We start from the raw sequence: 26,310 nt of genomic DNA on the forward strand, positions 1-26,310 counted from the left end.
CGGGTACTTCCCTCTTCCAGGGGAAGGGACCTCGAGGCCCCATGTGCCAGCCAGGTTCTTGGTGGCTTCTTCCCTGGGTACCAGCTGTGGTCAGAGGCGATTCCTCAGCTGGGGTGGGGGGGCTGGTAATCAAGGCTGTTGGGTGTCTGGGGCAAAGTGAGGGACAGGAAGGACCCCGAGGGCTGACAGTGTTGGTTCCCATGAGTCGGTGTCTCTGGGGTTGCCAGGGTCTCCGCTCAGGCTTCACCTGTCGTCAGGCAGGGGTCGGGGCTCGGAAACCTGCAGCAGCCGAGAAGGAGGGAGGAGGGGGACAAAGGCTCCTCTGTCAGCCACTGGGGGCCCGGCCTCAGGGAGGCGGGGGGGGGGGGGGCAGGGCAAGTGCTGCAAAGAGGCAGATGAGGACTCGTGCCTGGCACCTCGTCACCGGCCAGATTGACTCCTTGTGAGCAATGGGTGGAAAATTCCTTTGGATCCTTTCCTGAGGGGCTGGGAAGGTTCGGGCCAGTTCACGAAGGGGAGAGGTTTCTCCACATCCCAGGAATGCGATCACTGCTTTATTTTAAAACAGAATAAAAGCAGAAAGCTGCCCCAAGGGGTGGCTGCTCGGGGCTGCTCAAGGCCACGGCTCTGTGTGGGCACGGACTCTGGCCTCTGAGATCGGGGATGACACGAGAAACCTGCCGCCGGCCGGTCACTGGCTTCTTCTCTGCGAACCCACGGGGTCTGGATCTACTTTTTGCGGTTGACAAGGGGCCCTCGGGCCGAAATCTGCCTCCTTCACACTATAAATGGTTTCACACAGCCGCAGAATCCGGCCTGATACTTGATCCCCACGAGGGCCCGCGAAGGGCTGTTAGCTTCCTTTGATAAATGTGGAAACCGAGGACCAGGAATTGGAACAGCTAGAACGGCTGGGATAAGAACCAAGTTTCCCTGACTTCCTAGACGTGCCCTGGCTCCGTGGGAACAGACGGTCTAAGTGGCTCTGAAGCATTTTTTTTTTTGATAGATGCAAACAGAATAGCTAGTGCAAAGGGAGGGCTTAAAACTCGTTTGCTCATTATTAAGGACAAGGGTGTGAGTGCCCTAGGTGCTATTTAGAATGAGCAGGAAATGGTACACACACAGAATGATTGCTTGTAACATTGTAACACACACACACACACACACACACACACACACACACACAGCCTGATGAGTTCAACAGGAAGACACTAGCAACAAGCCAAATGCCCATCCCCATAAGTAAATTATAGCAAATCCAGCAGGGAATACTATACAGCCGTCAAAAAGGATAGCTGCCATTTTTAAATACTGATAGGAAACCATCTCCAAGGTATGTTGGTAGGTAAGAAAGATAAGCTGCCAAATAGCGTGTATAATTTATTGCCTCTGTGCAAAGCAGGAGAGAAATTAGGATCTATCTACATTTGTATTTGCCTAAAGAAAGTTTGGAGAGAGACACGAGAAGCTAATAAAGGGTGATGGGTGTCATGGGGACTGGGTGGAGGGTGGCGGAGTAGAAACTAAGGTTTGCACTGTAACCTGTTTGTGATTTTGGATGGCCTTGTACATCACCAGTTAGATGGAGTTATGCTGACTAGTCAGACATTCAAATTAAAAAAATCATGTTAGAAGTGTGAACGGATACCCGTGTCATTGTGAAGTATTACTATAAACTCGCATGTCTGTGGCTTCCAGTGCCATTATGCCCTTGACCGTCACTTGAACACATTTGGAATTTTACACCGGCTTTACCTGACTCCAGCTTGCTTGGTGCCCCAGGAAGTAGGTTCCTCCTGATCCACCTTGAACCAGCATGTGACTCGGCACCTCCCTCCTGTGACCTTGTCCTCCTGGTGGCTGGGATGTGCTCCTGGGGTCCCCCGTGGGTGGTCCAGCCACTGTTCCCAAGTCGACTTGCCCTCTCATTCCCAGAGAGCCCTTGATGAAGCATCTGTGGGAAAACAGTGTGTTCTCGTGGGCTCCCCCCAGGGCTGACACCCCACAGGTGGAGGGGAACTTTAGAGGAGGTAGTGGCTCACACCTAGCAGGACTTTGAGTCTACCTCTTGCTTCTGGGACCTGCCCCCACTGCACCCCCAAACAGTCTGTGTACTAAATAACACTTCCCGTATCCTGTTAAAGTTAACCAAAGACACCAGCATGTTCTGGTCGGGACGTGGTCACCAGTTACCACCCGGCTCTGTCTTTCCATCCCAGAGTGAAGGCCCCTCCCGTTTCCACTGAGGTCACACCAGGCCCCTCATCCTTCAGAGTTTTGGAAACACCCTGAGGCTGCCCTCACTATGCACTTAGACCCACATAAATGCAACGGAACGCACCCCCATGTCTTCCCCTCTCCGCTCTGCAGTGGGTCTCCCGGGAAGGATGCTCGTTCGTGGGGTCGCCCCGCTGCCCACCCTGGGATGTGTCCATCAGGTCCTTCTGAACTTTCTAGGAAATTGGGGGAAGGGGCCTTTCAGCCTCTTCCCTTCCTCTTCTCCATCTCCCCGTCCGCCTCTGAGACTTGGTACTTGCTCTGCCTTTGGCCTTTTTCCTCTGAAATTGGCTGCCTGTCACTCTCTCTCATTGTGCCTCTGTCCCTCTTTCTCTTCTTCACTCCTGCCTCTCGTCACCCCTCTCCCCCACGTTTCTCCGTCTCCTCTTTCCGGTCTGTTGTCCGCTGCCCTCCCGTCCTATTCTGTCTACGCCACGGAGGGACAGCCTTTCTTCCTTCCCTGCTCCCTCCTCCCTACAAGATCCTCTTCCCCACCAAGCCCTGCCATGCTGGGGCTCAAGATGGAGAGGGCCCTTCTCCCAAACCCCCCAGGCCCGAGGGGCAGGGCCAGCTTCTTGGGCATGACACCAGGGCAGCCATGTGGCCCTCGGAAGGGCCTGTCCCAGGCTCGATGCTCTGCAGTTACCATTTTGAAATTCTTAGTACTTTCTGGATAAGTAACCTGCCTATTCCCTCTGTACCAGGCCCCACCAAGGACGCGGCAGGATCGCTGAGGGCTGTGAACTTCCTGGGAGGGGCCACAGTGGGGCTGAGGTGCAGGGGCCGTGTTCCAGCCCTTTTCCTGCTTCTTGTCCACTGGACAGGGGCCACCATCCAGGCGTGCCTCCAGCCCCACAAGACACTTGCTCCCACTCGGGGGTCGTCCTTCGCCAGCAGAAGGTGGTGGCCAGATTCACCCCCGTTTGACAGATGGGGTGGGACAAGGTACAGAGGGACCAGGGCACTTGGCCACAGCTGGGGCGCCCAGGTAGCAGCAGGTCCCCCTTCTACCTGGGAGCTAAGGTAGATGTCTTTACCTCTGTGAAACAGAGGCGATGAGAGAAGCTGTCCCCGTGCAGAGCCAAGGATGCCCAAGTCCCCAAAAGTTCCTGACACCAGTGCCTGGCATGTGGCGACCTTTGTAACTAGTAGCCCGGCCTCTGTGAGCCTCAGTTTCTGCATCTGCCAAATGGGGGCCATGGTGGTCACTGCCTCATGGACATTTAATGACACAGGCAAGTGCTCAGCACAAGGCCCGGTGTAGGTGGGCAAGGTCAGTATCAGGAGCTTCTATCCCTCTGGCCCCTCCCGCTCTGGGGCAGAGGAAGGGGTGACCTGCGAGTAGCAAACCCATGTGGTTTATTGTCCCAATGGGGCACTTTCAGAGGAAAAGAAGCTCTCTCTACATGTCAGGAAAGGGGTGTAGTTTGCGTGTGGGTCGTGTGTGTCCGTGTTGGCATCAGAACATGGAAACAGACCAGCAGGTGTCAGGGAGTGAGCACCGTGACACCCCGGGCCCGCCCCCAGCTGGCGGAGAGCGCGGCTGCATTCCAGCATTTGTCCTGGGGACTCGCATCCCGCTGCTAACAGCACCGAGACTCCGCGCCAGGCAGCACGTCACGACGGCCACCTGGTCCGGGCCCTCCGCCAGATGTTCTGGAAATATCTTCAGATTAAGCCAGCAATGCATCCACCTGGATGTCTAGACTGAAACACATAGTCACTCCTTCCCTGGCACGTCTAGGAGCAGTGGGGACAGTGCCACCAGCTTGTGGGGACGGGTGTTGTGTTTGGGCTGCCTCTTCGAAGATCCAGAACCTTGAGGCTGCGTCCATAGTCAGGATGTCACTGGGGATGCCGGTCACTACATCACACCGTCCCCCCGCCGTAAAGCTCTGCAGAAAGTGCTGCTCCGGGCTCTGGGAAGGCTTGCCATTCTGCGGAGTGCGTTTGTTCCTAGTGGGGAAATGGCTTCTCTTTTCCAGGCTGGGAGTCTTATGGTGTGGCCCACCCATGCTAAATATTTAGGACATTACTTACTGTCTGCATTTCTCCCCTCTGCCTTGGCTCTGTGTTCCATCCCCACCCGCATTTCCCTTCCTCCCTTCTCCCTCTTAATCTCTGTTCTCCTGGATTCATGAACCTCTTTTGAGATTTGTTTTTCCTCCCTTCTGGCCCAAGCCAATATAGACACAGCTGCGAGCAAAAACGTGGTGTAGCACCCCTCCCCCTGCCCAGGGCCGCCGTCCCACCTGGGAAGGGGCCAGAAGGCAAGGGGTTAAGACTGGTGCAGAGGAAGTGCTGGCCGGGTTATAGCGAGGAAGTAACCCCAGCTGCCTGGGGAAGCAGGTGACTGCTTGCTTATCCTGTGTGACTCCAGGCAGCTGAGCCAGGCTCGAGGTGAATGCAGGAGGTTTGCTTGAGTTCAGTTTAGCAAAAAAAAAAAAAAAAAAAGGGAAGAATTTTTTAATGACTTTATGGGTTTTTCTGCAAGTTCTGCTGGTGTGGGTGGGGGAGGAGAAAGAGGGGTGACCTGCTCTGGGAAAATGGCCAAACCCAGGGGGAGTTCATTTCTGAGTATTGTATTTCTGAGCGATGACTCGAGGGTTCAGGGGACACCTGAGATGAGGTCCCAGATAGAGGGTTCCCCCACCCCCCAATTTTAAGGTGAAACTGGGCTCAGAAAGGCAAAGCGGCTCGCCAAAGGGCAGCCTTCGTGGGCCTGAGTGACCATGCCTCTTGCTCGTCCCCCCACGGGAGTGAGCCCTACCAGGCATGGGGTTTTGCCCACAGCGCCTGGGCACACCACAGACATTTGTCAAATGAATGACATGGAAAAAAAAAACACCAAACAAAGTTTGTGATGGCACAGCTGGGATCCAAACTCAGCGGCCTCTGACTCAAGAAGCAGCTCTCTTCACTTTGAAACGGTCTCATTTATTTATTCTTAGAGAGTGGGGAAGGGAGGGAGAAAGAGAGGGAGAGAAACATCCATGTGCGAGAGAAACATCAGTCGGCTGCCTCTGCCCCTCGTACTCACCCCGACTGGGGACCCACAGCCCAGGCAGGGGCCCTGACTCAGAATCGATCCAGTGACCTTTGGCTGAGACGCTGCCCAACAGCGGAGCCACACCTGTCGGGCCAAGATGTAGCTCTCTTTAAACAAAGCCCTCAAGGGGTGCTTCTGCTGGGGCCAGAGTACCCACCTGCCCTGATTTGCTTAGAACGTTCTGGTTTGTACATTGAAGATCCCCATGCCCAGTCACCCCTATGGCCTGCAGATGCAGGCTCTCATAGTCTTTTCCTCGGCCCGCTTTTCAGGTGGGGAGACCGACTCCGTGGCCCAGGGTTGTGTGGTGAGCCCAGGGCCAGGCCGGAGCTGGTGCCTGGCTTTGCTCTCAGCTGCACTCAGCTACCCTCCTTCATCTGTGCCACAAGGGTGCCAGAACTTTCCATCCCACAGCCTCTCCCGCAACAGCCTTCAGCATTCTGGACTTCCCTCTGGGCTTTTGTTGGCTGTGTTTTTTCTGGAGAGCCAGGGGACAATTTGCTCAGCAGACCCTTCCTGGGGCGAGGCCCGAGCTATGCCTTGGGAAAGGTGACAGTTCAGTGATGGGGTGGCGGGAGGGCGGCCTGTCCCTCCTCCCCGGCGCCTGGGAACAGGGTGGGATCTCACATTCCCACCGACCTGGTTGCTGGCAGCAGAGCCAGCCCTTTCGTCAACCGCCTGGGCTGGAGCCAGCGAATTCCAAGGGGCCAGAACCTGCCTGCATGCCCCAGGACACTCGTGCCTGGGGCTGCCTCCTGGGCAGGGTGCAGCTGGGGCGGCTCAGGGCTCCACCTGGATGGACGGGCCCCTGCTTGTCCCAGAGCCCAGTGTGTGCTGACTGCCCTGTCCGGGGGCAGGTGTCTCAGGTCGCTGAGGGCCTCTGAGGTGGGACTGTGATGTGTGCAGCCCTGCCACCCTGCCAGCCCTGTGCATGGGTGGGGGCTGTGGGCGCAAGAATGTAGGGCTCTGCCTCTGGTGGGGTCCCTCATGGGCAAGCCACAGAATGTCAAGGGCAGTCATGGTGATGGAAGATGTGGGCCCTGGTGTCAGAACAGCCCAGGCTCAATGTCCCCTCTGCCCCTCCTTCCTAGCTGTGGGATCTGGGGCCAGTGGCTTTGCTCCTTTGTGCCTTAGTTTCCACATTTGCAAAATGGGAATGAAAATGGGTATTTTCATTCTTGAAGGTTGTTCTGAGTAGAGGCCCTGGGTACCCTGTGGACCCCTGAGGAGTCGGTGTCCATGCCATCACCCCCAGCCTCTCGGTGTCTGTGCCTCTCACCCAGGGCTGCACCCAGGACCCTGGGATGGCTGAGGGCTTCTGGGTCCCCACAGAGGAGCCTTGATGGTGAGACATAGGGCCCCCTTGGGGAGAGAAGGGGAGCTGCTTGTAGTGAGAGGGGCCATCGGCCCATTCAAGCAGCTGGGTCCACGGGGACATGGGCCCTGGACCGCTGCAGATCTGAGTCCTGCTCCCACCTGTTAAGTGGAGACACTCACCGTGTCCTCCTGGAGTGGGGGCTCGTCAGGACACGGGGACTCGAGGGAGGCCAAGTGCCCAGCCAGATGCCCAGCGTGTGGCAGCGGGATCATCTTTCTCCTGGCCAGTACAGCTGGGCTGCCAGCTCTGCCTGGATTCGCGTGGTGTGCCCGGTGAGGCTGGGGGGCAAGGGGACCAGACTGGACCCCCCGGCAGAGGGACCTGTAGGAACCGAGGCTCAGGGAGCTTGAGCCACTAGGCCAAGGAAGCCCAAGGGAGCCGGTTGGTTTGGAAGCACTGGAGCTCCAAGGTTTCCCCCCAGTGACCCCTCCCTGACCCCAGTGGGGGCTTCCTGTGAGTCCTGCCGCCCTGTCCTGGGTCAGTGACCCCAGGTTGCTGACCTCACTCGAGCTGGCCAAGGGGAAAGGAGAGCAGTGTTCACAGCCAGGGGACCTCCCTTCCTCTCGCAGCTTATCTCCACCCGGTCCCCACCCTGTGCTGCCTTCCCACCACACCCCCATCCCAACACCCTGAAGCTGTGCAGTGGCGGGGTCACAGCCACAGCCCACAGACATGCTTGTAGACATTTTTTCCCCAACAGAGAGATAGCCAGAACCAGGATCTAGTCTAAACACAGTATGCATGTTGTTATTTAACCCCAACACAGTTCTGTGTAAGAAGTACTCCTCTATCCCCCACATTTCAGATGGGAAACCGAGGCACGGGGTGGCTAAATGATTCTCCCCAGCTCCTGCAGCTAGCTGGGATTAAACCCAGGGAGCCTGGCTCCCAAGCTGGAAGCTCAGTTCCATGTAGCAAAGGCTTTGCACCCACCGAGGCTCAGCTCAAATGTCACCTTCTCCAAGAAGCTCCCCTGATTTTCCCAGCCACCGTCTCTTTGCTTTGTACAGAGCCAGGGCCACAAACTCAGCAACTCACAGGGCCAGGCAGGAGACACCAGTGACTAACAGAGACATTACTCATTTGCACCCTCCCAAGAAAGCTGACAGTGAGACCAGCGGGGTACAGCTTTCTGTCACGGGTGTGCTCCTGTTTCTGCAGCAGCGGAGGCCCAGGGCAAGCTCTACAGCGGCTGGCAGCTGGCACTTTGCACCTGCATGACAGTGGAGATGGGGCTACCTCACCCCAACAGCATTTAGCAGAGAAGGGTGTGGCACCAGAAGGTGCCCACCAGCTGCTTTTTAAATAGATTTTTGAATGCACAGACCCATGGGGCTTCCGGAACCTGCCAAGCCTGCCCCTGCCTCAGGGCCTTTGCACTTGTGGCTGCCATCACCTGGAGTGCTCAGGTCTCCGCCCAGGTCACCAGCTCAGAGAGGCCTTTTCTGAGCACTCTGCCAAAAACAGCACCCCCTCCTGCATCGCTACGCCCCATTTCTCTCATTAGTTTACTGGTAGCATATACCATCAGCTGTTGTTATGTTCGCTTTATTTTTGAGCATTTACAGAGCACTTTAATCCACCAGCTATGCCTCAAAACTCTACCAGTGTAACCTCCCTTACCCCTTGCAACAACCGTGTGAGGGGGGAGCTGCCATCCCCCCTATTTTTCCCGTGAGAAAACTGAGGCACAGAGCAGCATGGTGGCTTGCCTAAGGTCACACAGCTGGAGAGAGGCAGAGCGGGGATTCAACCCAGATGGTCTGGCTCCAGAGAGGTGTGCCTTCTCTGTTAGGGTTTGTTACCTATTCTTCCGCCATGAGAATCCCAGCCCCTCCAGGGACGTGACATGTCCTTTGGTTCCCTGCTCTGTCCCCAGGGCCCAGCTGTGGCCTTGGTGCGTAATAGGCACTTCATAAACATTTCGTGGAAGGATGGAGGAAGGGAGACAGGAGGCGCAGAGCATCGGAGGGCAGAATCCTTGGCCTTTAAGCTTCCCCCTAGCCGGGTGTCAAGCTGCCTTATTGGGATTTGTCAGCTTCCCCAAGGATTTGAGTCAGTCTGTCTGAGAGAGGCCCCATCCCACGCCCACTCCCCCTCCCCCTCCCTCCAATAGGGCCTCTGTTTTCTGACCTCTCCCAGGCAAAGGTGCCAAACCACACTCCTGGGCCCACGCTGAGCACACTTCCTCCCATGACGGCCCGGCCCGTGGTGGAGAATGCTCCAGGCTGGAGGCAGGAAGTCTGTAGAGCAGGATGGTCTGGAGCAAGGGGGCTGTAGGGCAGCTGGGGGGGGGGGCCTGGGCGGGGCTGTCCTGGGCCAGATGTGCTCAGGGCCTTAGTGCTGCTCCAGACAAGAGCAGGTGGGACAGGAGAGGGCTGGGAAGGGGACCCGACAATGTGGCCTCCCGGCGTCTCTGGTTTGGCCAACATTCCCTGACATCGGACCCTGTTCTGAGCAGTCCCAGAGAAGGCCCTGCCGAGCCCTCCTTGGACCCTCCAAAGTGGACTGCCCTGAGGGAGCAGCGGGAACACATTTCCCAGTTTCTCCTTTGCTAATATTATTAATAAGTGGTTGCAGTTGTGACAGGCATGATGTCAAGCACTTTGCCAGCTTGTTTTCTTGAATCCTCACAATGCTCGGGACAGATGCTACTGAGGAGGCATCTGAGGCTCAGAGAGGTGAAGTAACCTGTGCGAGGTCACACAGCCTGTGTGCTCTGGAGCTGGTATTAAAATCTAGCCCCAAGTGACAGTGACATGATTCTAGGGAAAACGGGGGGAGTAGGAGCCAAAAGCCCAGCTGGGAGCTCCGGGTTCTACTCACGGCTCCCTTGTTGGAGAACTTTGGGAAAGATCACAAAACTTGTTGGAGTCAGTTTGCTCATCTGGGAAATGGGAATAAGAGGGAAGCAGGATTGTTTGAGACCCTGTAAGGGGTGGGCCACTTTGCTGGGTGCGTCACATCAGTCCCTTTCCTTCATTATCGCGGTGTGTCAGGCCATCTCTGTGTCCCAGAAAGGCTATCTCCTTATTACCCCCCAATGCCCGGGCTGGCGGAAGTGAGACCATAGCTTGATCTCAACCGAGGGGCTGTAACCAAGTCCAAAAATGCCTCACGGAGGCTCTGGCAGAGGATGTGGGGATGCCAGGGAGGGGGACGGGGCTGCGCGGAGCTGCGGCAGGGGCCGCTGCTTCCTCATCCGGCGAGGGCAGCGTGCGGTCTGGGAGGGGGAGGCTGAGAGGGGCGGCCAGCTGTGGCCGGGTTCCCAAGCCTGCTCGGCTTCCAGACTCCCCCCAGGCTCGTCTCCAGTGGTTTCCGGAAGCACAGCCCTTTGGTTTGGTTCAGAATCTGCAACCTGGCCTGGCTGCAACCTGGCTTTCTTCCCACCTTGGGGCAGAAATGCCGCTGGCTCTCACAGACGCGTCTCTGATTGTTCCATGCAAACCGTTGCTGGGAACCTACTGTGTGCCGGGCACCGAGTCCATACATCTGTTGTCTGACTCGCCCACGATGACGCTAGAAGTGAGAAATCACATCAGCCCTGCTTTACAGATGAACACACAGAGGCTTGGAAAAGAGAGGTAATTTGTCCACGTGTACTGGACTCCCAAGTGTGTGCTCCTTTGCCACTAGGGAGCTTGGAGAGGGGACAAGTCTGAAACAACCTTGTCACGACAAGGATCCCAGACCTGCTCATGGCATGGTCGTAGGGAGACTTATAAATTAACCTTGAACCTTTAGCCCAGAGATCTTAGACCTATAAGTGGGTCTAAGAGATCTTTTTCATCTAGATCCCCCTGATGTGCTGAAAGCAAGGTTTTATTATTGCCATTTTATAGGGGACTTAACTACGGCTCAGAGAGGTCAAGCAACCTGCCCTGGGTCACACAGCGTGGTGCTGAGCCATGCTCTGTTTTTCTTGGCTCAAGGCAGGGAACAGTCAGACCCTTGGGCCATTCAACCATGTCATTTTTTTTTTTTAAGGCTGGAAGGGGGCCTTTGCAACCATCAACTCCAACCTCCTTGTTTTACAGTTGGGGAAACTGAGGTCCCCAAAGATCATGAATTGATCTAAGAACATTTGTCAAGTACAGCCTGTAAGGTATAAATGGAAAAGCAGTCCATTCTTAATCTGGACTCAAATCCCACCTTTGCCTCTCAGTAGCCACATGACCTTGGGGAAGACTCAACCTTTCTGAGTCTCAGCTTCCTCAACTCTAAACTGGGCATGATAATACCACCATCCCACGGGGCTTGTATGAGGTGATGCGTAGAAAGTGCATCCTGGCACATATAGCAGATGCTCAATGAAATGTTATTTTGCTGGCTATTATTAATATTGGTTAACTCCAACATTCTGGAACTCAAAGCTCCTTACAGGACGTCTGTCTGGGTCTCACGCACTGACTTGGGGCTCTGGTGTGAGTTTCAGGGACTTGGTGGGCAAGAGAGAGGGAAGGAGGGAGGGAGCGAAGCCCAGGGGTGGGAAGCAAGGGCTCCCGAAGCAGACAAGCTCGGTCCTCAGTTTCCTCGCTCTTCTCCTATCCCACAGCAGGTGGGGGCCCTGTTGCTGGGGACATCTGCTCTGGCTGCCACCTCCCAGGTGTGTCCAGGTGCCAGGGGGAAAAGCCACACTTTAGGGCAGTACTCAGTGCAGCCTGGTCCTCAGGGCTGATGATAGGCTGCGCTGGCCTGGATTTGGGGGCAGGATCTGAGACGATGACTTCTCAGGGGGCACCCAGGAGCCCTTCAGAACCCCACTCCATCCAAGCCTGTGCTGGGAGCAGGGCACCCGGTGTGTGTCATGGGCTGGCTCCTGGCTTGGGGACGCAGTTGCCACCACCACCCACAGCCAACTCCAACCACATCCTGAGCAGCTCATGTGAACGCCTGGAGCCTGCCACCTTCCAGACGCGCGCAGTGCACACAGCTCACGATTCTTTGTGTGAGTGCCTCAAAGCTGACTTCAGGGGATTAACAAATGGGGCCCCAGGCTTCCCAGGCCTGTGGGAAACAAGAAAGGAAGGATGTCTGTTTACAGGCTACCTCCAGGGGCTGAGGCGGTGTTTACAGGGAGAGGCACAGGCTTATCTGTCTGATGACTTGGGACACAAACTGAGCAGCCGAGAGAACACACAGTGTCTGTATGTGGGACCCATGATCAGGGGCTCCATTGGCTTTCTGACCTGGAAGGAGAGACATCTATGCAAATATTCTTGTGGGGGCCTTTGGTGGCTGGGAATGGGGGCTGCATCTGCAATACCATAGAGGAACTGGGTTTGCAAAGAGGTGTTTGCATGGCACCTGGTAGTCTGAATGGGGCCCGGGCTGGGACCAGCCTCAGCTCAGTGTCCAGGGGGGCAGGGGCCAATGGCTTGGGCCGAAAGCACTTTGGAATGGGAGGGAGTCAGTGTTATTCTGAGGGTGAGAGGAGCAGCTGAGAACTTTTAAGCAGGAAGTAATGCAATGTGATTTGCATTTTTAAAAGATCTCTCCAGCTACTAGGTGGGAAATGAAATCCTAGTTGATGTGAGAGACAGGCTGAGGGCCCCGTCCCAGTCACCCAGGGGGGCGGACGTGAGGGCCAAGGTTCCTGCGTTGTTTAGGGCACAATGCGTAGGAGTTGAAAGACAGAGGGTGGGAGGGACGGTCTGGCCTCTCAGGGTCACAGCAGCGGCTGTTGATGACAGCTTAGGCAAGGGAGGACTTAGAACGGGCTGAGAGCATGAGCAGCTCATGTGAAAGTCTGGATAGTGCCGTAAGGGATAGTGCCGTGATTCAAAGTCTAAGAGGCAGGGAGAGCTCCTGCCCCAGGCTGAGGCCTGGAGGACCTAGTGGTCACTACCCAGGGAGCACAGCTGTGGCCGTGTGATGGAGACGTTGCAGGGAGGCAGCCTGGGGAATCAGCACCGGACATTGGACATCGCTCTCCTGCTGCCCTACCACCTTCACTGCTAGAGGTCAGAGGGCAACGACCCTATTGCTGTCCCTTCTATTGGTCAGCCTGTAGAGCACAGAGCAGCAGGGAGTGGGCTTGGGGACAGCACATAGGGGAGGAAGGGGTGGCTTTCTCCTGGGGGGATGCCAGGCATCGGTGTAGATACTGGGGGTGTCGTGTTTCTGCGTTCCCACTAGCTGCTGGAGGTTTCTGGGGCCTCTGCCCCTGAGCAGGATGGCTTCCCCGGGTCCAGGAGCATTAGCTCCTGGCTTCATCCACCCCACAGAGCCCTCCGCTCCCACGCGGCCCCATCTCATCCAAAAGAAAGTGAGGCAGCCAGCGCCTTCTCGCCCCACCACCGTGACTCAGTGTGAGCTGCGGAGCGTGGGCGTGAGACCAGGGAGGAAATTCTCTCCCAACACAGCTAATTCTGGACCAGGGCTGGCCGCCAGGCCTGCCGCTGGAACATCAGCAGGCGCTGTGCGGTTTTGAGGAGTCTGAGCCTCTCAGAGTGGGGGATCTAAGGACTGGCCCCCTGTGGTGTCTCCTGGAGCCATCTGTAGGGACTGGGAGGCCCCTTTCCTCTGTCCTGAAGGGTGCGAGGCTGGCAGATGGGGCCAGTCCGAGAATTAACAGTGGGCAAAGACATTGGGACCACAGTCAGCGGCCAGGCCTGGGGGAGCGGGGGCATTGCTGAGGAGGGAGGGACAGTTGTGATTGGGATAGTGGTGTCTGGAAGGCCCCGTGATGCCGGCTGAGGCTGTGATTCTAGACGAGTGGAAATAGCAAAGGTTTTGGGGGCAGAGAGTCTGGTTCACATCCTGAGCTGATGCTCAGGGGTGGTGGGAGCCAAGGCTGCCACTGTGCCTCTCGGAGTTTCCATGTGCAAATCCATGCAGGCAGGACCCGGAGTGGTGAGGCTTAGGTGTGAGTGGTGCCCGGCTGAGTTCTGGGCTCCGGGGATATGCCCACCACACCCCAAACTGCCCAGGGTCCTCTTCTGTGTGGCTTCTGGAGGTTCACTTGCTCTGTAGACCTCAGTTTCCCCAGCTACAAAATGGCGCACCCTCGGGGAGGCCTCTCGGCCTCTAAAAGCCTTTCGGAGGCCAAGAGGGATGGAGGAGCGGCATCTGGAGCTGCCTGTCAGGGTGGGCTGTGGGGGAGGTGGGAGATGGGGACGGGAGCCAGGCCAGACACTAGGGACGAGCCTCCGGTTTCCCTGATGGGCTCCCACGCCCACGGCTGGCTGATAAGGCGCCTGCGCTGGGTCTGGGGCCGCAACCAGGAAAGGGATAGCAGCCATCTGTGACCGGAGTGGGAAGGCCAGTGAGTGACTGCTGGCAGCGTGGGCCGGCTGGGCACGCAGATGAGCGATGCGGGCGGTTGGGGGCTGCGGAGCCCCTCAGAGGGGAGGGTGGATGAAGAAGAGGGACAGAGTGACAGAGGGGGAAGACAGGAGACTTGATGGAGAAGAGAGAGGCAGAGAGGGAGACACCGAGAGGCATGCACGGAGGGAGAGGGAGAGACGTGGACAGACCGACAGACAGACAGACGGGCACGGGAAGACAGACATGATCGAGAGGGAACAAGTCCTTTGCGGACTCAGGGTGCCCATTTGGCCGAGGGGCCTGGGCGGTGACCCAGAGAGGAAGCAGGAGGCATACTTGTGTAGCCCAGATGCCCCTCAGCCCTGCTGTCCCCAGAGCCTGCGGGAACATGGGGACACAGGCAGGCAGGCCGTCAGCAGCTCAAGGAGGCCATAGATTCATCAGCACCCTGCACTGCCACTAACTAGGTGTGCGGCCTCAGGCCAGTGAGCCTCGTCCCCCTGGTAAATCAGTACTGACCACCGGGCCTGCAGGGTGAGGGGAGGCCCAGGCCCAGGCCCAGGAGCCGTGGTCTGAACACACCCTCGAAGGATGGAAGAATGACTGAGCCCTGCTTCCGAAGGAATTTTTCCAGAGCTTCTGGGATCATGGCCTGTTCCCATTTGGGTCACTAACTGGAGGTGGAGGGGGTTGGGGAAAAAGCTCAGGGGAACTCAGAGCCTTGTCTTGCCCCATCTGTAACAGGCACACCCAGAACCCTGCCAGGATGATATCATGGGGGCTCCTGGGGGGGTTCCCCTGGGGCAAAGACTGGAGGATTCTAGAATGTTCCAAGGAGGCAAGGCAGTGGGCAAGGAAAGAGAGTGGGTTTGGCAGTCCAGCAGGTTCTGAGCTTCCTCCTCTTCATGAGTAATTTGATCTTCTTTGCTTACCTGTGACCTTGGGCCCCTTGTTGACTCTCTCTGGCCTCAGTTTCCTCATTTGTAACAGTGCCCAGGACTGTGCCAGGAAGGCCCAGGACTGTGCTGGGGCTATAGACATTGTTGTTTAACAAAAACTGAGCAAATTTCTGACGAGCATGGCTCACTGGTGGACATCATCCTGCAAGGCAAAACGTCACCGGTTTGATCCCCGGTTGGGGCACATGCCTGGGGTGCAGGTTCGGTCCCCAGTTGGGTGCATGTGAGAGGCAGCTGATCGATGTTTCTCTCTCTTTCTTCCTTCATTTTTTCCTCTCTCTCTCTAAAACTACATAAAATCTTTTTTAAAAAATTAAGCAAAGAACATCTGCCTGAGGTTTTGGCATTGTGTGGTGGGAGGAACCAGATGGGACCTTGAGCCCCAGCCCACTCCCTCCCCAGCAAGGGCCTGTGGTGGTGTGGGCAGGACAGGGCCAGCGGGACCCTCCGCCTGGTGGCCCTCTGGTCCCTGGCAGAGGTGGCCTCGCCAAAGAGGTGCCAGGGCCCTGGCCGCTGCACAGCCACCTCACACTGGCCTGATGCCGGGACTTCCTTGGCTCCTCCAAGTTCACTCCCTGCCTGAAAAGGGAGGCTGTGGGGGTGGGACTGTGGCGGCCCCTGGGGCAAGGTCAGGCTGCTTCTTTGTTCCTTGGCCTGCCCATTATGGCTTCATGGGGATTCAGTGGCCCGGCGGGGGTTTATGTTTGTTTGCTTGGGTTTTCCTGGACCTCAGGAGAGGACAGAGGGCTGACTTAATGACAGCCCTCCGTCCATGTCCATCTGCATCACCACCGGCCTCTGGAAGCCCCCACACTTGTCTTACTTTCCTTCTCACTGCGTTCGTTTCCTGGGAGCCCCATTTTCTCCTCCTTCCCCTCCTGTTTCCGCTCCCCGGGAGCCGTTCTAATGCGTTCAGTGTGGGCCTTGCGATTTGGCCGTGTTCTCACAACACGTGCGTTGCTGTTCTGTGCGTGTCACTCGCGTGCATGTGTCCAATGTACTCGGGCCTGAGGGTATGTGGCTTCAAGATGCTTCGTGTCCCCTTGCTGCGTGTGCACCAGATAACTGCTGCTTCCAACAGCTGCGCAGCATCCACCCGTCCGTCCCCTCTCTCCCCACCATCGGCCGCCGCTGCCCGAGTTTCCTGGCCCTGTGGCCATTCTGTACCCAGTCTCCCTGATAGCCTGTCCCTGCGACTCGCAGCTCAGGGGGGAGCGATATAAATGCGCCGGCCCCTGGTTCCTGAGCCCCCAGCCTGAGCCAAGGCCACATTCCGAGTCCTTGTGCAGCCTCGTCCCCTTTCCAATCCTGCTTTTTCACTTCCCTCCTGATTTCCCCCGGAACATCTGAATAGATCGCCTTTGCTGCAGGAAGCCACAGTTGAGGCTTCTTAGGGGACCAAAGCCAAGGGACGCCCCGTAACCGCTGCCCTGGAGGGCCCTGGCATGTGTTCCTTGGGGGTGGGTGCTGCGGGGTGCACAGGGGTTCTCGGGTCCCCACAGTGTGGCGTGAGGGCCTGCGCCTCAGCCTGCTGAGCCAAGGGGCACGCCGTCCAGTGTTCTAGTCCTTGCCACGGTCTGGTGGGGACACAGGTGTCACTGGTTGCGATTCCCATTTGCCTGTCTCTGAGTATCACTTGTCATATGCCTGGGTTTCGGGTTTCCCTTCTACAAATTAACTGGGTGTATCATTTGCCCGTTTTTTTCTGTGGGGATTTTCTGTTTGGATGGATGGGAAAGAGTTTCTTATACTTTCTAGATGGCAAGTCCTTGTTGGGTTTAGAGATGGTTACCCGTGTGTGTGTGTGTGTGTGTGCGCGCGTATAGCCCATCATCCGGATTGGGCGTGGCCCGGGCACGGCCAGGCCTTGGGGCAGAGCTGGGGTGAGACGCTGCAGCACTGAGCGAGTGATCTGGGGGAGCCACAGAGAGCATGTGAACTTAGAACAGTAACGACAGGGACGGAGCCATTATGGGTGAAACTGAGTCTCCCCCCAAATGTATATGTCAGCACCCTGACCTCCGGCATTTTAGAATGTGGCCGTATTTGGAGGCAGAGCCTTTAAAGACGCAATTAGGGTAAAATGAGGTCACTAGAGTGGGTGACCTCACCCTAATCTGACTGGTGTCCTTGTAGGAAGAGGAGATTAGGTCACACACACAAACACAGAGGGATGAAGGTGTGAGGACACAGGGAGAAGATGGCCATCTACGAGCCCAGGAGAGAGGCCTTAGGGGAACCCACCCTTCCAACCCCTGGATCTCCATCTGTCAGTCTGCAGATGCAGGGGGAAAAGCCTGCCCTTTACGTCTCCCAGTCTGCAGACTCTGTTATGCAGTGGCCCGAGCTCACCGATGCAGCAGCTGTCAGTCAAGCTCTAGGTTTCTTAAACCTCAGAGAAAAGGATGCCACCCCCTTGCAGGGCTGTTTGGGAACAGCTGGGCGCCTGCCACATAGTAAGTACCCACTAAGTTATGGTGCCAGTATGGTAACACACATGTTTATCTGGGGCTAGCTGTGTGCGAGGCCCTGAGCGGGGGCTGCTGAAGAACGAAGCTGTTATCGAGCAGGGAGTAGACCGGGAGGGCAGAAAGTTTTGGGGGGAGGTGACCTGGGTGGGTAGGTAGGTCACGGTCAGCTTCAGAGAGAGATAAGCCTGGGGAGCTGGACGGTATAGAGATGAAGGGGGCAGGAGGGGTCAGCACTGGGTGCTAGTAGATAAAAGGGATATAAAATAAGAGGCGTCTGGAGACTGTCTCCCTCCCAGCAGCCCTGAGGAGTAGGCAGGGCTCAAATACTATTATTCCCATTTTACAGATTGCACAACTGAGGCCCAGGGAGGGGAAGCAACTTGCTCAGGTGCCACAGCAGGTCTCCTGCCTCTGGGACCATCTCCTCCCTAGCATCTCCCCCTGGAGACCTATGGGAACTGTCCCAAGGACGGCCATAGCTGGCCCAGGGAGTCTAGCCCAGGAGCCTCAGAGAAGGCCAGCTATAGGCCCTGGTTTCAAACTGGGTGTGAGTTCAGGGTCGCAGGAGGAACCGGGCCAGGACAGCCCCTCTGCCCCCCAGGCTTCTGGAGAGCTGAGGGCAGAGAGGGTAGCAGGCTGGCCACAGGCTCACCTACCCACTGGGATGGACGATGTTGCCTTTGGCAAGTGATTCTCCTGTGTGCCCCAGACCTTAGCCAAATTGTCTAGAAAACGACAGTGGATTCCTTAGGGGCAGGAAAAAAAGATTTGAATGAGGAGGTGTCCCTGGAGTGGGTAGCTGGGGACTCTGGGGCATGAGAAAGGGCGTGAACAGAGATGAAAGCAAAGTAGTTAAGAGCAGGGCTCAGGGTCAGAGCCACCAGGGGGGTGCGTCAGCGTCCCGGCCTCACCTTCACCAGGAGGATAATAACTGCCAGTGCCGGGCGTCAGTGGTGGTGTGTGAGCGAGGGCAGTTAAAGCATCTGTTGTTGGGTTTGGGCTACTGAGGGCACTGAGCAATTATTATTTATTGTGAGGAACTAAAACCAATATCCAGCATAATCAGATGGTGACCTGAGGACCAGCCCAAACCAATTCAGAACCCTGCAGACCAGCAGGGTTAATGGAGTTCCTGCTTTTGACCTGCAAACGTGATTCAGAGCTTCCTTGTGGCCATATCAAAAAGGCAGGTGTGACCGGTTGCAGAACTTGCATCGTCAGGAATGAGGAAGCAGCCCAGTGCCTCGGGGGGAGGCTGCGGTGCTTCTCCCTGGGCAGGGGCTTCGTCAGGGCGCTCCGGCAGAGACAGGGCACAGTGTCACGGACCAGGGCTCACGTGGCACTGCAGATGTGACTCCCATGGAGCCTTTAAGGGAAGGGGGAGGGGAACCGGGGAGGTGGCTCAGGGAAGGCAGCTCTGTGGAGGGTCAGGAATGTGATGAAGGTCCAGGCTCTTGGAGTTCGAGGCGGAGGCTTGGGGGACTCATACCGGTGGGGGTTGGGGTCTGTTGATCCAACAGGGAGGCAGAGGGGGCATGAGACCCTTCACTTGAGATTCTTGGAAGTCACGCTGGAGTCGGACTTCCCAGCTGTGTGGCCTCAGGCAAGTTGCTTTACCTCTCTGAACCTCACTTTTCTCACCTGCGGACCAAAACCCTTGCAGGGCTGTCGTCGGGAGCATTGCATGGAGTCTTGCACAGCAGGGTTTGACACTGCGATAAGTACTCACGTAAAGGTTGCCTGTGTATGTACACATATCATGTACATATAATTACAGATACTTTTTTTCATAAGCTTCCTGATTGTGGAGGAAGAAATACAATAACGAGAAATACAAATATCAAGAATTTTATAGTTCTTGACAATTTAAAATTGGCAAAGGATTCATTCGCATTTCACATGACCCTCCCGACAACGTGATGGACGGGTTCTTACCCCCATTGGACTGATGAGACCAGAGCTTAGAGAGGCAAAATCCTCACCTGTGTTGTCTTTGACCTGCCCTTGAACCTGGAGCTGGGAGACCAGTGGGCAGAATGCACTGGTCCTCTGGCCTTCTTGGCCCCGCCCACCTTCCCAGGCAAAGGCCATTTTAGGAGGGAATTTAGAGTGGAGGCCTGAGAAATAATGATGATGATGATGGTGATAAGAATGAGAATAGTGGTAATGACAATGACAAGCTAGTACTCACCCAGGAACAGCACCATCCTCAGTACTTTGCATGTGACGTTCAATCCTCTCAACAGGGCCAAACTATTATGATCGTGCCCATTTTATAGCTAAGACAACTGAGGTGCAGAGAAGGTAACTGACCTGCTCAAAGTCATAGGAAGTTGGTACAGGATGAGAATTTGAATGCCAGTGGCCTGTCTGGGCCGCAGAACATGTGTCCTCTACTTACAACCTGGCCTGGGGGCAGAAACAAGCTCAGGACAGGAGGGTTGTATGTGGGGACAGGACAGAGGCCAAAAGCAAACCTGTGAGTGGGGCCCCCTCCAGGAATGACCGAGGGACAGGGTTGGGGGAGGACATGTGCCAACTGGGGACGCTGACTCACTCGGTTCTCAGGGTGAGGGGTGGCGGGGGGACGGGCAGCTATGCCCGGAAGATGTCAGCGCCACCCTGTGCGGGCCCAGCCTGGCTCCCAGTCAAGGACGTAAAGAAGTGGCCTCTGACCCTGAGTGGCTCCCAGCCCAGCTGGAGAGCCAGACATGACGTGATCTGTGTCCCCAGAGCATCTCTGCAGACAGATGCCGCAGTGCCAAGTGCTTGGTCTTGAGTCCGTTCCTCTTCACCGTCCTCCAGGGCCTCAGACACTCCACACCACCACTGCCGCACAGGGGGCCATGCTGGAGGGTAGGGCACTTCTACCTCCCTCGTTCCAGCATCTTAGCTTAAAGCTGTCCTTTAGAACTCAGCCATTGGGGTAAAACTTCAGCCTCGTGGGGCTCTAGGAAAGCTGGCTCCAGGAAGCCCGACTCCCGGGCTGTCAAATACCTCTCCCCAGGGCTTCTCAGAGCGCTTCTCTGACTCGTGCCTTACAACTGACAGGCAGCTCCTGTGGAGCACTGTTCCTTCATCTTTTCCCTTCTTCCGGCCTGGAATGTGGGTGTGATGACCGGAGCTCCGGCAGCTTTTATTTGACTCTGGGGCCTCTACATCCCAGTGCAGGGAATGTGGACATGGTCATTTCTTCCTCAAGCATATGCTCAGTGGTGGTCATCAGATCATGATTTAGGGGCAGCATGGAGTGATGGGAAGAGCCCAGGTTCTGTAGACCTAGTTCAAACCCCAACCCAGCCACCTCCCGCCTGGATGCCTTGGTTGCCCCCAGCCTCCTTGGTGACCCTCACGTGCCAAAGTGAGACCGCTTGTTTGTGCAGAATTGTGAACACTAAGCCACATTTCCCCCAGGTAAGGGGGGGACAGCCGCGATGTCGCCATCTTCCCTCCTCTTCCCAGTATCCCAGGAAGTGCTGGGTACCCCTTATTGGGCAACCTTGGAATTTGCTCCCAGCCTGCAGAGCAGGGTGACATCCAAGCTTCAATTCTGAGTCCCCAGAGCCCAGAGTCCTCAATGGAACGTTACAAGTAGATCTTAATAAAAGCAAAAGGTGACTTTTATGCAATAAAATATAACCTCCCATCCATTGAGGACCAGCAGTGAATTTAGATGGAGGAGAGCTGGAGTCACTGGTAATGAAGCATCACTCAGCAGTGTCACCTGGCTAAGACATCTGCCTGGAGCCCCTGTGTCGAGGTGGGGAGAGCTCTGGTGGTGGAAAGTGCCTGGGTTCCCGGGTGTCAGCACCCTGGGCTCAAATTCCAGCTCAGCTGCGCATCAGCTGAGGAACCCCGGGCACATTGCTTCGCCTCTGCTTCCTTTTCTGTGAGTCCACCCAGCGCTGTGGCTCTCAGACCTGGAGCCAACTGCTGCCTCCTCGTTCTTCCCTGTAGGCATTCTCAGCGGCGCACAGAGGGTGGCTGGACGAGGGCCCACTCAGCAGAGCTTTGGACGCTGGCACAGTGAATGGTGAGGGGCTCCTGTGGTCTGAACTCCTGCCTCCAAAGGGCGCCGGTGGGGTCCACTGACAATGTGGGAGCCCTGCAGAGCTGTCCCCTGCGTCTTGGGAACATGATTGGGACCAAGTGTATGGCACTGTGCCTTTCTCCTTCATTACCCTTAGCATCGTTGAGATTTTTCCACGAAAAAGGAAAATTTTGACAAATATTTACCTCCCCCACTAGACTGTAAAGGGAAAGGGAGGGTCCCGGACAGGCAGCAAAACATGGTTGTCCAGAGGACAGGTGCTGAAGTCGGGTTGACTTTCAGCTCTATGACCTTGGATGAGTGGCTTAAACCCTCCGTGCCTCGGTTTCCTCATCTGTAAAATGGGGTTCTCCACCTACCTACCCCACTGAGCTTTTGCAAGGATGAACAGGGTTTATAAATGTCAAGGCTTCAGACTAGTACCCAGTATGGACGAGGTGCTGGGCAGCTTTTGTTAGATAAATAAAACAGCAAAGCAGGAAGTGGTTCAACTGCAGAACTGGCCTTGCTCGTTGCCAGGGAGAAGCACATCGGCCTTGCTGGTGTCAGTTAACCTGTCAAAGCAGGTTCCAGTCGAGACTCCTCTAACACCCCTGTTTCCCCTTGCAGAGAATGGGGGACAAGGATTATAACAGCTCCTTCCTCTACGATGAAGACTACCCGGAAGATCCCGACATCATCGTCGTGGAGGACTTTCACCCCCCAGAAAGCGGGGTGATCACCATCTTCCTGGTGGTGATCTACAGCATTGTCTGTTTCCTCGGGATCCTGGGCAACGGCTTGGTGATCTTCATCGCCACCTTCAAGATGAAGAAGACGGTGAACACTGTCTGGTTCCTCAACCTGGCCATCGCAGACTTCCTGTTCAATGTCTTCCTCCCGATCCACATCACCTATGCCGCCATGGACTACCACTGGGTTTTCGGGACGGCCATGTGCAAGATCAGCAACTTCCTGCTCATCCACAACATGTACGCCAGCGTCTTCCTGTTGACTGTCATCAGCTTCGACCGCTGCATCTCCGTGCTCCTCCCGGTCTGGTCCCAGAACCACCGCAGCCTCCGGCTGGCCTACGCGGCCTGCGTGGTCATCTGGGTCCTGGCTTTCTTCCTGAGTTCCCCGTCCCTCGTGTTCCGGGACACGGCCAACGTGCACGGGAAGATATCCTGCTTCAACAACTTCAGCCTGTCCGCGGCCAGCTCTTCCCCGTGGCCCGCTTACCCCCGCCTGGACTCCGTGGGGTCCCTCCGGTACATGGTGGTGACCATCACGCGTTTCCTCTGTGGCTTTCTGATCCCGGTCCTCGTCATCACAGCCTGCTACTTCACCATCGTCTGCAAGCTGCGGCGCAACCGCCTGGCCAAGAGCAAGAAGCCCTTCAAAATCATCGTGACCATCATCATCACCTTCTTCCTCTGCTGGTGCCCCTACCACACCCTCTACCTCCTGGAGCTCTACCACACCGCCGTGCCTGGTGCCGTCTTCAGCTTGGGTGTGCCCCTGGCCACTGCCATCGCCATCGCCAACAGCTGCATGAACCCCATTCTCTATGTCTTCATGGGTCAGGACTTCAAGAAGTTCAAGGTGGCCCTCTTCTCCCGCCTGGTCAACGCTCTGAGTGAAGACACAGGGCACTCTTCCTTCCCCAGCCACAGGAGCTTCACCAGGATGTCCTCGTTAAACGAGAGGTCCTCAATGAACGAGAAGGAGACCAACATGATCTAGCCTGGCCTGGAGAGCCCCGAGGACGCTCCCAACCTTGGCGTCCAAATCTGAGGCCTCTCAAGACCGCGGCAGGAACCTCTTCAGCACCCACCAACACCCACTGTGTTTTGCACGGGGCAGAACAGTGTTTTCAGTGGGGTGTCCAGGGCTTGGAACCCCTTCCTTCCAGTGGCATGGGGGACCTGGAATGACATGCAGCTCCCAGCCTTGAACCGGCAACCCATGCTTCCTGGGATGCCAGCCTTGACCAACACAAAGCAAAAAAGGGAGAATTCTCACAAGCACCCCCCTGAACTGTGACCAGCATGTGACAGGGAGATCGTGCTACCTACTGTGTGCTCCCCAGTAATGATATGCATACTCTACACCACAGGGGTGTCAAACTCACTTTCACCAGGGGCCATGTCAGCCTCACGGTTGCCTTCAAAGGGCCGAATGTAACTTTGGGACTGTATGAATGTATCTACTCCTTAACGGTTAAGCAAGAGCTCGGCCCTGCTTCTGGGAGCAGAAACAAGGTGCCCGGTTGGGTCAAACAAAGTGGAGAGCTGGATTTGGCCTGCAGGCCTTACGTTTGCCACCTGAGGGCTACGGGGTCCATTCCTGGTGTGAGAGAGGAGGTCCGAGCAAGCCAGTGTGACACAGATCACACCTCTCCCTGCATGCCCACGCCACGGCCAGCCAGACCCACCACTCACGCCATCCCTCTGGGTCCGGGCATGTGGAAATGCACGGGTTACCGGGGAGAGGAAGGTGACATGGGCCCATGAACTCCCAGGACCATGCACTGGGCTTTCAGATCCCCTGGGAAGACAAACAACGGGTCCTGAGGGGTCACGGGGGCTCTTTGTGGGGGCGACACATGCAGGTTGCCTTGAGGAGTCTGGGGAGGAGGGAAAGGGAAGAGGAAGGACTTCCGGTAGCTGCAGCGTGAAGCAGCTCGCCGAGCCCCTCCCTGGGTGAGGGTCTTTTCTGCTGTAGTTATTCTGGGGGTGGGGGTGGTGCTAGCCCTTCTCCCAACCCCTGTTCTCACTTTGCACTTGCTCTGTTGGCGGGGCTGGGTTGGGGATGCAGCTTCACCAGCAGCCTCCACCCCATCCCAGGATCCCTCTCTCCTTCCCTACCCCATTCCTGGGGGAGAGGTGAGCAAGGAGGGCATCTCCTCTTCGTCCTTGCTCACAGCCTTGCCAGGGACTAGTCCAAAATCAATGTCAGAAAGCAACCTGGGAGTGCTTCGTGAGCTGCTGAGTGCACCCAAGGGCTTGGTCAAGGTCATGGAGCCCAGTCCGGAGCCTGACTCCTTGAGCTGTGCCTCTGGGATGCGGGTCCTGTGGTGTCAGAGGCATGGAGCACCTGCGGGCAGCCCCTTGGCCTTTCCTCGCCCAGCACAACACCTTCCTGTGCCGCAGAGTCCTTCTCCCTCTTACAGACGACGAAGCCGAGGCTCCAGGGAGGCAGGCAACTCGCCCAGCAGCACACACGCAGCCAGCCGGGGGCTCTGTTCGGCCGTGTAGAGGGCGTGTCTGCTGAGAATGTCCTAGACCCAAACGATAGCCGACGTGGGGTCAGCACTCCCTGTGATAAGCACATTACGTCTGTCTGCTCCTCCATCCCTCAGCTGCCCTGAGTTAGGTACAATTACGTCTCACTTCACTTTTCCGTATGGGTGTCCAAGGTTTAGCAGCAGGTTAAGCCACTGGATGGAGGGCCCAGCTGGTCTCTGCCAGAGTCTGGATTTGAATCCGGATCTCTGTCTGGCTCAAATAAGGCTGCAGAGTCTTAAGGTTTTGAGAGGGGTTGGGGGGTTTGACCATCAATATCTGTTCCTCAGCAGATTAATATAAACAGCTTAGTGGCCTTTAAGTCAGCTTGGCGATTCGATTTAGAAAACGACCCAGCACCGCAGAGAAAATGCGGCTTCCTGGACACCCACCCACACACATGCCCATGAGGCTCCCCGTCCTGCACCCCTGAGGCCTCAGGGAGGGCAGTGGGGACAGAGGCCTGGCTGGAGAGAGACCCTCTCGGGCCCGAGGCCCCTGGGGCCCCCCAGGTCTGCATTCTGTTCTCTTCCAAGTCCCCTCGCTGCGAAGCCGGCCTCCACCAAGAGGCACCTAAACAGATGTAGCATCTGCAGAGCGCAGGTCGGCTCCAAGGCCACGGGCTATTTGAACTCACACCTCATTAAGAGATGGACTGTTCCTTCACTTCTTGAGTCCCTGTGCTTGTGACAAGCCAGCTTGGAACTGATCCCAAGCTGCAGCCTCCAATTGCTTCCAGCAGTGTGCACTTGGGTGGTTGGGGAGCAGACAGGGGCTTTCAGGGTTGCCCAGCGCCCCCATCCGCCTCCACCTCCAGCTTCGTGGGGGTGCAGCAACCATGGCCTGAGATGGCGTGGGACGCGTTCCAGGTCCCAGAGACAGTCAGCAGCCAGGTGGGCCTCTGGCCCCCGGGACGGGGCTGCTTCCTCGGCGTGGCTGCCCGCCAGGCCGGGCCCGGGGAGCCAGGAAATCATCGGGTCTTTGGAAAAGTTGATGAGCAGGAGCGAAATCCAAACCAGCTGTTTTCCTCCTTCGGGTCCTTTCTCTGGCCGCCCCGCCGGTCTTCCTGTTCTGACTGTGACATCCCCTCAAATGCTTAAATGTCACCGTGACAGCCTCTTCAATCTTGTCCCTGAAGCTTCTTCTGGGGATCGCCACCGGTCGCACATACAAAGTCCCTGCAATTCAGAGTGTGTTTGCCTGCGTTACTCCACAGGCAGCCAGCAGGCTTGCCTTGTGCCCCTGAGCCTGGGCTTGGGGGGCCACAACCCGGACCCTGGGGTCTCAGAGCTGCCTCCCGGGTGGGGTGGGTGGGCCAGGGGGTGCTAAGAAGCAGGCAGAGGGACAGGACAGGGGGTGGGGACAGGAAGTGGGGAGGACAGCACAATGGAAGTGGAGAATAACGATGAAGGAAAGGAGCCGGCATCACTGATGCACATAGCACATCTGCTATGTGCAGGCATCACATCTTGTCACGTCCCCCAAAGCGTCCAGTGGGAGGAGGACCATCAGACCCACCTGGGGGATCCAGGGAGCGACATTCGGAGTGCGAACCTCGCTTGTTCAGGGTCACAAGGCTAATTAATG

General features: G+C 56.6%; 1 protein-coding gene across 3 annotated transcripts in view; it reads left to right on the forward strand.

Moving 5' to 3' along the window:
* The window catches only part of CMKLR1 (chemerin chemokine-like receptor 1), a 40,885-nt gene extending 14,736 nt beyond the window's left edge, over positions 1-26,149 (forward strand). For 2 of the 3 annotated variants that reach the window (XM_037156133.2, XM_053669762.1), the window contains exon 2: positions 22,067-26,149. In XM_037156133.2, the coding sequence (XP_037012028.2) occupies positions 22,070-23,182 (1,113 nt within the window). In that variant the 5' untranslated portion in view covers positions 22,067-22,069 and the 3' untranslated portion in view covers positions 23,183-26,149. Of the gene's footprint in view, positions 1-21,363; positions 21,440-22,066 lie in introns of all 3 variants that reach the window. The other variant, XM_037156132.2, reaches the window with a different exon arrangement.
* Positions 26,150-26,310: the final 161 nt, after the last annotated feature.

Source organism: Artibeus jamaicensis, unplaced genomic scaffold (genome assembly GCF_021234435.1).
Source record: "Artibeus jamaicensis isolate MK-2021 breed Jamaican fruit bat unplaced genomic scaffold, CSHL_Jam_final contig_525, whole genome shotgun sequence".
Classification (NCBI taxonomy): domain Eukaryota; kingdom Metazoa; phylum Chordata; class Mammalia; order Chiroptera; family Phyllostomidae; genus Artibeus; species Artibeus jamaicensis.